Source organism: Misgurnus anguillicaudatus, chromosome 13, assembly GCF_027580225.2.
Source record: "Misgurnus anguillicaudatus chromosome 13, ASM2758022v2, whole genome shotgun sequence".
NCBI classification, from domain to species: Eukaryota; Metazoa; Chordata; class Actinopteri; order Cypriniformes; family Cobitidae; genus Misgurnus; species Misgurnus anguillicaudatus.
In genome coordinates, this window is record NC_073349.2 from 4,556,657 (window position 1) to 4,569,184 (window position 12,528).

General features: G+C 38.7%; 1 protein-coding gene across 2 annotated transcripts in view; it reads right to left on the bottom strand.

The window, feature by feature from the left end:
• The window catches only part of frmd4bb (FERM domain containing 4Bb), a 63,587-nt gene that overhangs the window by 39,992 nt on the left and 11,067 nt on the right, over window positions 1-12,528 (bottom strand). The window contains exon 1 of one of the 2 annotated variants that reach the window (XM_055189390.2): window positions 1,626-1,821. The exons of the other annotated variant lie outside the window; for it this stretch is intronic. Coding sequence (XP_055045365.2) covers window positions 1,626-1,787 — 162 coding nt within the window. The 5' untranslated portion in view covers window positions 1,788-1,821. Of the gene's footprint in view, window positions 1-1,625; window positions 1,822-12,528 lie in introns of those variants that run through there. 2 annotated transcript variants of the gene reach the window in all.

Consider the following 12,528-nt stretch of genomic DNA (forward strand, 5'->3'; position numbering starts at 1 on the left):
CTTTGAAACAACAGTACCTGCTGAAGCAAGGTCTTCCTGAAGTTCTGCCCGAGTGGTTCTGGGCTCTTGGAGAATTCTCCTGATTATTCTTTGGACTCCTCAGACAGGGATCTTACATGTAGCACCTGATTGTGGCCGGTTTATGGTGAAGTGATGCTCACAGTGCTCACAGGAACATTTAGCATTCTGGAAATGTGCCAATAACCATTCCCAATCAAAATGCTTTTCAACGATAAGATTACGAAGATCTTGAGAGAGTTCTTTGCTTTTACCCATCATGAAGTCTTTCCTGTGTGCCTCGTTGGTAATGAGAAGTAGGCCATCAATTAGGACTAAAGCAGCTGATATCAATTAGAACTGATAGGGGACAGGGTTTCTCTCTCAATACTGACAGATTTCAGGTGATCTTCTGGCTTTCTATGCCATTTTGCATCTTGTTTTCTTCATGTGTTCAATACTTATTCCGTGTGTTATTTCACTTTATTTATTATGACTCAACTTGTATACTTAAATGTTCTGATTTCTTTGTATAAATTCAATATTTGGCTTGATTGCTACATCTGGTGGAAATTTTGTGTCAATAGCCCACTTAGAAAACCCACTTACTGATAAAAATGCTGATGTGTCAAATACTTATTTTCCCAGCTGTATATGTAAAATACATTTCTTTTATACCACAGGGCTGTTGAATGCTTCATTCTGATTGGTTGAGAAATGTTCCACAGGTATGCATTATTTTTCACATACCCCACTTCGCATCGTGCTGCATTACCACCTTGGGTGTGCATTATTTTTGAATTATTCTGTATATAAATAACTTTTAAACCACCTTACAAACATTTATTTTAAAAATGCTTAATTAACCTCCTCAGACCTGCTGTGTCCACATACGTGGACATCAAATTTTTTGTTGTTTGCACCATAATACTTACTTCTGTGTAACTAGAACCTGTTGTACACAAACGTGGACTGTCAATTACACTGCTTCATGTTCAAAGAAAAATATTTGGTTATTATATTTATTGGCTCTTCCTAACCCCAAATACCTGGAAGAAATTTAAAATGCAAGCCAAACCAAAGCTCGGGTCTTAGGAGGTTAAGATGTTAAGATTAATGTTAAGATCACACAAATCATCAAAATTTAAACTGTTTCAAGCAGCTAAAGGGAATCAAATTGTATTTGATGTTATAATGCACATAATAAAATCCGAAAACTGCAAAACAGAAGTTTTTTACAAGCAGTCCAGATTATTTTGGAGTGCAGTGTATATCCACAGCATCATGGTGTCATGTCAACCCAGAGAAACATCTTTCTTTTCTTTGTCGCTCAGGAGTTTTAGTGTTTTTTTGCAGATGTTTCTACTAAGCCAACATGAAAACAGTCCCAAATACGAGTACAGAGCAATAAAACGAATGTGGATAGCAAAGCTCAGATCATTTTGTGTTAAAATTTGGAAATCTCCAAACCAAACTATAATCTCCACTGCAAGCCATTAAAATACTGTAGACCTTTACGATGCCAGCATGGCACAAAAACAACGACAAATCCTCAATAAAGATGCTCTACGAGATCCAAAGCATTTCACAACCTCTGACCTCATTCCATCACAAAAGACCCGCAGTACCTGATAGACATCACCCAGGTAGAAGCAGGTTCGTATGCACCGCTGGCACGACCTCATCCTTTGCAGGTAAAACCTCCGGATAATCCACAGAAGAATCTGCCATACGAAACTGCCGCTCCGCACCAGCAGAGCTTCCACCCCGCACACTAAGCCCCAAGCCATGACGGCACCACCGGCTGGTACCCGGATCTCCCCCGCCTTACGTAACTTGGTTAAACTCTAGACAGAGCTTTCTTTCACCACCTCCTGATCTTTGCCCCCCAGTGCAGGATCCACAAGTAGGTGACATGCGTTTCGTCTAAATTCCCCACATGCGTGGAGACTCGGCTTTGGTTCTGCAGAGAGGATAAGCGAAGGGGAATTTTTGACTCTGAGGTTAAAGTCGTCCGGGATCGCAGCCAGACGGAGAAGGAACGGCCTGAGGTTTGTGGGGACTCCGCTGCCAGCCACGATTTTAGCTTCTGCTGGGCCTTTTCATGCACACATGGAAACATAATGGCCAGGATTTCTCCAGCCTGTCCACGTGTCTCACGTTCACAGTCCAAGGGATGCTGCTGTCCCTAAAAACATATTTACTGCGGTATAGCTTAAAATATACACTGCAGTCCTGAAGTGTGTGAGAGTCATTGGTAAATGTCATGCTTGAGTTTCCACTCTTAAGAAAAGCACACGTCAGCATTTTTTTATTTTATTTTAGGAGAAACATCTGACAAAGAAAAACCAAGAAACATAATTGCTGTGAGCTATGAAAGAGAAAACTCTAAAGCAACACTCAATGGATCTAACAAATGTATTTAATACAATACAGACGTCCTGCAGTTCAAAAACACTTTTAGAAGATACTGTAGAGGATTTTTTTGAAGAGCAGAATGTGTTTAAAACACATACCTTCCCTCCACTGACTCAACATGTTACCACATGAACCAAACAAAAAGCAGGTTACAGTTAACATTACTCGTCAACAACCGTTATCCTTCCGGGTATCAGGTCATGGAGGATTCAATGCAGCTACACCCGCTGATGTCTATTTTAAGGTGAAGAAAGATGAATGACTTGTAAATGTGCAGCATGTTAAATTATAGCCCAACGCTCTGCTGTTATTGAAAGAGAGAGAGTGAACCAGAAGAAGAGATCTGAGATGAAATCTCTCCATTTACTTTCCCATGTGGAAACATTACTGCATCATTAACATCCTAATACATGATGACACAGTGTGAAAATCATTATAATGCCAAGTCCAAAACAAGCGAAGACTAAAATTAGACATCTGTGTGAAATTTACTTTTCAGAAATTAAGGCAATGTCAATGACTTAACACACAGCAAAGTATTAAATAACCATCACAACTATGAATAATCATGCTCTCAAGGTAAAATAGAAATAATACAATAGTATAAAGGTATAATGGTAATGAAACAAATTATTTTAAAAATGACATTTATTAAACCCCAGGAGGATTATCATTGGAGTTTTGGTTAAAACTGTTGACATTAACTTCACTAAATCTGTTAATATCACTTTCACTTTAATAATCCAGCTTTAAACTTTTTTTGAATCCAAATTTTTCAGTATGTAATTCTAAGACACATTTTATGGTATTACTGCAAATTAACCCTTTAACTGTTCCTCCCTTTTGAGGGGGGGGAATGTGATATGCACCTCCAAAGTAATATAACTCTGGTTTTCTTTGGGCTAGAAGCTAAATGTCGGTCTCTTTTTAAAGAAGAAGAGCAGTGGTTTGCAGTGGTGAATATTAAATAAATAAAGTTATAGCAGTGTAAATGTATTGAAAAAAATAATAATTTAATAAAGTATGTATTTTATATTATAAAACGGTTAGTTCCAATCCTTGAATCTGATTGGTCAATAGGTGTGCTTTATTCACAATAAAACACTGCTATGACCGCTTCACCCAACGGTTCTATTTAATATCACTGCGCCCTTAGCAACACCCTTAGCAACACATAAACATATAATGATACCAAGTCTGAGAACAGTTTGTTGCTTTTATTTGAGCTTTCATGTTGTTGTTCTCAGTCAGGGACTATTTTTTCTATCTGAAGGTATGCTTTTATTGATTTAACTTCATGAAATTTGCACTAATATTTTTTTACTTTAATATTGTGTGGTAACCGTTTTATAAAAGCAATAAGGTACTCGAGGCAAGTGCTGTATCGTGAATAAGTAACGGCTGAAGGGGTTGCAGGCACTCCGCTTCGCGTCGTGCCTAACAACGCCCTTCAGCCGTTACTTATTCACGATACAGCACAGCCTCTCGTACCTTATTGCTTACTTAAAACTGTCATGACCTAGGTGAGAGACAGAATCCAAATGCAGGCGGAGGATGACACAAAGACTTTTACACTGAAAAAACAAACCAACAAGGATATAAACAAGGCAAAAGATAAACAGACCAACAGGGTAACACTAAAGCAGACTTGAGTAAACCTGATTAGACTTGAAATGACTTAACTATCACACTACACAAAACACTATATAAACAGACGAACGAACACAGGACAGCAAATACAAGGGCATTAAATAAGTGAGCAATCAAGAGGAGGAACAGGTGACATGAATCAAACAATAACAAGGTGATTGACAAGGGGGTGTGGTCAGGAGATGAGACAGAAAGCACGTGGCCTGAGTAAACAAAGCCAGTAGGTGTGTTCGACTTCATGCGGCGCTGCGCAGACCGATCGGTGGCTGACTTGAAGCAGTGCATTCCGGTTAGTAATTTTGTCCGACTTAAGCTGGCGCTGCAGGCACGTGACTGTGTCATATGGGAGATCAGCCGCCTGAGTTAGCCAGCGCAGTTCCCGAAGAGGAGCTGCACGGGCTGTAATGACGACACAGCTGTTTCACCATTGGTCGGATTCACCACATGACAACAATCACGTGTATTTCATGCTTATTTTCACGCCCTCAGTTCCACAAATGCTCACAAATCTGTATTTTTATAACAGTTAAAGCTCTTTTCATGTAGTCGCGATGTTATATTGTGTCATCTTCATCCAAATAAAATGGATAAAAAACGTAGACCCAACTACATTGGTATTTAAATAATATATGCTTATGTTGAACTTTATTCTTGTAAAAACAGATGCGGTAGCCTCTTCAGTTCCACTCATGCTCATACACGGACATTCAAAACAGTATAATTCACTTTTTATGTAGTTTACATCTTACAAATCATGTTTAATGCGATTAAGCAAGCAAACGGCACGTGATCAGCCATGCCTGACGTAAATGCAGCAAACTACTGGAACCACAGCGCGTCCGACTTCACGTCTCCGTTTTCAGCTCCTCCCCGCCTGCACTCGGCTAATCTCGCTAATCGGTTACATCCAGCCACAGCCGATGTCGAACACACCTTTCGCCTTCATACAAAACATGGGGCTGCCATGATCCTGCCACTATGACTTAGAAAACTGTGACCTGAAGACGACCATGACATTTACACCCCAAAAAAAACATTACATTTCATTATGTAAGGTTTTATGTAATGTTTAAAATGCAATTGTTAGTCATACACTCACCTAAAGGATTATTAGGAACATCATACTAATACTGTGTTTGACCCCCTTTCACCTTCAGAACTGCCTTAATTCTACATGGCATTTTGGCCCATATTGATAGGATAGCATCTTGCAGTTGATGGAGATTTGTGGGATGCACATCCAGGGCACGAAGCTCCCGTTCCACCACATCCCAAAGGTGCTCTATTGGGTTGAGATCTGGTGACTGTGGGGGCCATTTTAGTACAGTGAACTCATTGTCATGTTCAAGAAACCAATTTGAAATGATTTGAGCTTTGTGACATGGTGCATTATCCTGCTGGAAGTAGCCATCAGAGGATGAGTACATAGTGGTCATAAAGGGATGGACATGGTCAGAAACAATGCTCAGGAAGGCTGTGGCATTTAAACAATGCCCAATTGGCACTAAGGGGCCTAAAGTGTGCCAAGAAATCATCCCCCACACCATTATACCATTGCATTAATGAGAAATCGAACAGGTGTTCAATAATAATCCTTTAGATGAGTGTAGATGTTACAGTATTAGGCCAATTTGATTAACAAACTTATCATAAACGCTATACACTAACACATACTTCTGCATTTGTCCACGGCACGGTTGTCAAACAAGGGGCAACATGGATATCAACGTCATTGGCAGACGAATGCACTGCCCCGTGTCACTGTTTAGAATGGCAATTTTCTCAAAATTTACAAGTAGTTGAAAATATTAGAGATATTGATAGTAATCAGCTGGACAAAATATATAACACTGGCCTAGTGGTTTTAAAGTATTTTACTGCAAATATCTTACAAATTGTACCTTTAAAATAACAAAAGGGAGGTTTCTGTCACGAGGGTTTTTCACACCTGAAATTGTTAACCCTGGGTTATTCTAAACCCCAGGTTAACGGAATCCTGTGTTATTCGTTTCACGTTTCACACTGTACATTCCTAAACCCTTGGTTAACATTTTCATTTGCATACTTGTAGTATTAACAGTTGTGATTATTGTCGCTTTAAATAACCGCTTGTCTCGTGCTTCTGCGTTAGTGACAGAACAGGTAACATAAATCTCTCTTGGACATTTTTAGTTTCCTAGGATGTCATTTTTACTCCAATTCAGGTGTTTCAGTACACATATGGGGATATGAGTACTGAAAACACCAGTTTCTGATTGGCTGCCCGTTGCTAAGCATCGAGTCACAACATTCTTCTAACTCTTCTTACTTTCACACTGCATGCATTTGGCATCGCAACGCGGGGTTAACCCCGCAAAAGTGGTGCTAACCCTGCTTCAGAGCAGGGTTTCATAACCCTGGGTTAATTTCAGGGACCACCCTGCTTCTAAATTACAAGTGTGAGATGCTCCTTTACCCAGGGTTAAAAGCAGGGTTTAGAACAGGGGCGGAGCCAGACATTGTAGACATTGGGGGCTTAGCCCAAATCTAGGGCATGGTCCCATGCTAATATTTTTCCTCTATTTACGGCAGCTTTATAAAGTAATTTTTATAAATCCTATCTTATCCTATTTTTGGATAAGAGAAGTTAAAGTGTTATTGTCAAAATTTGTTATGTTACAGTTTCAAAATGACAATACCGAGAACACAGCAAGGTTCTCTGTATTGTCATTTTGAAACTGTAACATAACAAATTTTGACAATGACACTTTAACTTCTCTTATTATCTAAAACTAGGCTCGATCTCCACTTCTCCACTTTGTCCTTGGAGTCGTTAAGACCAGCTGGTCAGCTGACCTCAAGGACCGTTTTGGTTCGTATTTCTTAATAAGATTTGCCAGGTACAACGAGCCATACCATACAGTGCTTTATAAAAGAAAAGAAAATTTTTGAAATTTATTCTGTAGTCGATCGGTAGCCAGTTTAAAGAGCTCAATACTAATGTGGTCTCGCTTACGAGTACCCGTCAAAAGTCTCGCAGCAGCGTTTTGAACTAATTGTAAGCGTTTAATCAGTGTCTTATTTATCCCAACATATAGCGCATTGAAGTAGTCTAATCTTGTAAATATAAATGCATGAATGAGCTTTTCGAGATCATGAGTGGACAGAAATGGTTTCACTTTTGCTTTTATTCTTAAACGATAGAAGCAAGACTTCACGACAGAATAAATTTGTCTCTCAAAGCTGAGATCACTGTCGAAAAGAACACCTACATTTTGGATTAATGGCTTACAAAAGGGGGCTAAGTCACCCAGATCATCAAAATTATTTGGAACTCCAAACCACACAATTTACATTTACCATTTCAGTTTTCTTTTCATTTAGTTAAAAAAATTGAGATAACCATGATTTAATGTCATGTAAACAATAACGCAACAACTCTATTTGGTTCTTGCTGTTCTTTTTCAGAGGGAGATAAATTTGCATATCATCTGCATAAAAGTGAAAGGGGATTCCATGCTTGCTAAAAATTGACCCAAGGGGTAACAGATACAAAGAAAACAAGGTTGGGCCGAGAATAGACCCCCGTGGAACCCCACTAAGCAGAGAGGCAGGTTGTGAACAATCTCAACCAATATTTACCGAAAAGGTTCTATTTAAAAGATAAGAACCATGCAAGCCCTATACCTTGAATTCCTACTACATTTTCTAAACGAGAAAGTAAAATGTTGTGGTCAATGGTATCAAACGCAGCGCTGAGGTCAAGTAAAATAAGAGCTGCTGATAAGCTATTTATTTGATTCAAAACGACCTTCTCCAAAACCTTGGACAAAAACCCAGAGTTAAGCACAGTCTCAAAAGCCCCTTTTAATGGTTTTACCAGCAAAGGTCACTTGTTGTCAACACCAGTTAGCTGCATAATTTAAATTAATAAATTACTGTCACTGGATTTTTATTAATGGTTTTGAAATATGACAATAACATTCTTAGAGCTTTCCAAAATATATAGTTTGTCAAGATTAGTGGTTTAGACTAAAAAATATATTGTTTTAAATATGTAATGCCAAACATCCCACCTGTTAATAAATATTAAGTTCCATTTCTATGTAAGATGGAAAGTCATGTCTAGTTTAATATGATACCTGACATCTATTATAATAACTAACCCCCAGTTTCACAGCGATCATGTGATCAACACATTACACTCTTCATCAATCACACAGCAGTCAGAAACACTCGTCAATAACATGCTTGGGGAAACTGAATGCAGGTTATTCTTAGAGCAAACAAAAAATCCATAATAGTATAATAATCTTCAGCTTTTCAATCTTTATTTGCTTTCTGTTGCTTTAGCTTTGTAAAAACGCTGCTGTAATTGGTCTTGAATCCTCAAGTCACACAGCCTATGATCAAATAAAAGATAAATTTGTAAGGGTGTTAAAAGTGTGGATGATATTTTCTCCGACAGATGTTCATTAGTGACATTTCTGTCACTCGTGTTGTATTGTAGTGTCACCAGCAGGTGGCAGACGTATTACACTTTCATTTACTCAACACTAGAGTAACATGTCAATGGAAATTCAACTTAAAAAAAAATTGTGTGTGCATTTAAGGCAGCCCAACAACAATATTGGATTAACTACATGTATTAGCTCCAAAAGTGTACCAATAAAAAGTCAGATAACATGTTCATCATAATAAATTGACATAAACGTGATGCATTTGTACATGTAATGCTCCTCATATTGCTGTATTAATCACTGCAGTTGTTTATTTTGATCTATTTGATTTGATTTTCCTACAGTGTGTTTTTACTGATGTCAATCTGACCCCAGACCAGACAGACACTACATTACTATAACAGATACCTTTGATGTATTTCTGAAGTGTTTAAACAGAGCACACATGTAATAACATCTGCACATTAGCTTTTATTGAAATCAAATGAACTCGGGATGTGATTTCACCTGCTGTTAGTACAGTGAGTGTGATTAAATCCACAGGCTGATTTGAATTATGTACCTCTGCCTACATGTCTATATAACCAATACACTCACCTAAAGGATTATTAGGAACACCTGTTCAATTTCTCATTAATGCAATTATCTAATCAACCAATCACATGGCAGTGCATCAATGCATTTAGGTGTGTGGTCCTGGTCACACACATTTCTAGGGTTTACAAAGAATGATGTGAAAAGGGAAACATCCAGTATGCGGCAGTCCTGTGGGCGAAAATGCCTTGTTGATGCTAGAGGTCAGAGGAGAATGGGTCGACTGATTCAAGATAGAAGAGCAACTTTGACTGAAATAACCACTCGTTACAACCGAGGTATGCAGCAAAGCATTTGTGAAGCCACAACACGCGCAACCTTGAGGCGGATGGGCTACAACAGCAGAAGACCCCACCGGGTACCACTCATCTCCACTATAAATAGGAAAAAGAGGCTACAATTTGCACAAGCTCAACAAAATTGGACAGTGGAAGACTCGAAAATTGTTGCCTGGTCTGATGAGTCTCGATTTCTGTTGATACATTCAGATGGTAGAGTCAGATTTGGCGTAAACAGAATGAGAACATGGATCCATCATGCCTTGTTTCCACTGTGCAGGCTGGTGGTGGTGGTGTAATGGTGTGGGGGATGTTTTCTTGGCACACTTTAGACCCCTTAGTGCAAACTGGGCATCGTTTAAATGCCACGGCCTACCTGAGTATTGTTTCTGACCATGTCCATCTCTTTATGACCACCATGTACTCATCCTCTGATGGCTACTTCCAGCAGGATAATGCACCATGTCACAAAGCTCGAATCATTTCAAATTGGTTTCTTGAACATGACAATGAGATCACTGTACTAAAATGGTCCCCACAGTCACCAGATCTCAACCCAATACAGCATCTTTGGGATGTGGTGGAACGGGAGCTTCGTGCCCTGGATGTGCATCCCACAAATCTCCATCAACTGCAAGATGCTATTCTATCAATATGGGCCAACATTTTTAAAGAACGCTTTCAACACCTTGTTGAATGAATGCCACATAGAATTAAGGCAGTTCTGAAGGCGAAATGGGGTCAAACACGGTATTAGTATGGTGTTCCTAATAATGCTTTAGATGAGTGTAGGTTTCTCCTGGTACATATCACTGTATCGTTCAGTTGGAGAGTCTACATCGTGAGCACAAGATCTCATCACACCCCTATTTGTTATGGCACAAAAAGAAAATTGTTTTATTAGTCTAACATTTATGAAGTCATGTTATAAGTGTTGCATTAAAAATGACTATGATTTGAGTAAAGCCACTGACATTATTAAACATGACACATAAAGTCTGAATCTTTCTGCAAAACAGGATTTAGAAAAGAAATGGAGACATTATCATGGTCACATTAACCTACATTTCTTGGAAACCACCAAGTGACACATGACTGATGTTTATACAGTCACGTGAAGAAGACTTGGCAAACAGTATTAGATTGACACACCCGTGTTTGGATGAGAAACCACACTGAATGACTTCTCACATTCTTAGGTCTAACCGCATTAAGACGTGATGTAAGTAAAGCTGTTTGTATTCTTTCTAATGCAGGACAGAGATATGTCTTCAGACTCGAGATTTGTTGTATCATGTGTCTCTAAACAAATCCCTATATGATCTCCACCGCTCTGTGTTCTGCTTATCTCTGTTTACTCCGTATGATGAATAATTTATTACCACTTGTGTCCCAGTCAGGTCTGAGCCGTCCTGAACATACTCGTCCTCTCTGTCTTCAGTTAAAGATCAAGGTTAATTTATTGAAGTCAAATGGCGTTTAAACAAAATGCATTGTTTGTATTATGTGCATTCTGTTACATGCAGAAGTTTTCAAAGCATCACAGATAATAACCAGCAGTGTTCACTAAACCATTGACCCATGAATGTATCTGTATAGAGCTTAAGTGTATGGGTTCAGTGTTATTCAGTCTTCAGACGGTCTGTTAACAATGCTGTCTGCATATTAAACCAGACTGGAGAGAGTATTTTAACATTAACCTTCAGTTTGTCCACATGATTTTCAGACAGGCCGTGAACTCGCACACTTCAGCAGGAGTTATCAACAAACTACCTCACGACAAAGCAAAAAATTCCTTCTGGAAAAACAAATCTGTCTTCCTGTCACTCTATATCCCTGTAAATAGCATCATCCATACAGGATACTTACAAACAACAAGTCCAACACATGACAAACACTCTCACTGTGTGTGTGTGTGTGTGTGTGTGTGTGTGTGTGTGTGTGTGTGTGTGTGTGTGTGTGTGTGTGTGTGTGTGAGAGAGAGAGAGAGAGAGAGAGATTTATCTTATTGTCTGTCTCTCTTTGTCTCTTGTCTAAGTGTTTCTGACCTCTGACCCTCCGGACAGGAATTCCTCCACATCTTAATTCAATACAGTATAATTTAGTTTGTAAAGAACTTTGTGTGTGTGTGTGTGTGTGTGTCTGTGTGTTTGTGTGTGTCATATAGAGGTTTCAGTATCAAGAGACAGCACAATGTCCAACCAAAGACCTCTGTGTGTCACATTCATAAAACAGAGAGATGAGATGATGAATGACTGAATGAGACTCAGAGCATTCACATTATTGGCTATAATACATGATGTTTCATAATAAATGTATATGTAAGTAAAAATTAACAATGGGCCTTTGAATAATTGGAAAATAATGCACACCTGAGGTGGTAATGCAGCCACATTGGCTATGTTTACATGCACAAAATTTTGTCAATTGACTGAATTGAATCTGATTTACACGTACCCTAAACATTGCATTCTGATTAAAATGTTGGTTTACATGTACAATATATAATCCCAACCAAAGTCTGTGCAAACACACAGCCAGAGTTGCCAGATTTGCATATCAAAACCATCCCAATGGACATTGAAAACTAGCCCAAACAAAAAAATCATTTTATCTTTAACCCGCAAACAAAAAAAACGGTGAAAACAGTTTAAACAGTAGCCCAAATATAAACTCGAAAAAGAGAGGAGGACTTGGCAACGCCATGCTGCGGACACCATCTCAACATCGTCGACTTCACGCTTTATCTCTGGATAAGCCAAAGCTGAGTTTGAGAAAGTTGTTCCTAAGAAGTTTTCAGATATAGATAATGAAAACACAATTTTCGAAAAGCACAATTATTGCTTTATGTAGCCTATTGTTATAAAGTACACATGAACGCTGCAGAGTTATTAAGTTAATAATGCGTGTTGCTATTGCATGTTTCTGTCATGAGAATCATTTGATACATAAATAAGAAGTAAGCACAAATGTTCTGCACAAATGTTCTGATTAAGAAAATACTACGATTTACACGTTTACATGCATACTTTTCTCCTGCTGATCGGATCAAAGATCAGAGTACACCACACCTTTCAATACGCTCCAAATTTTCATCCGATCGTCCTCAATCATTGAGCCATCAATACAATTACAAACTGATTATTTGGCTG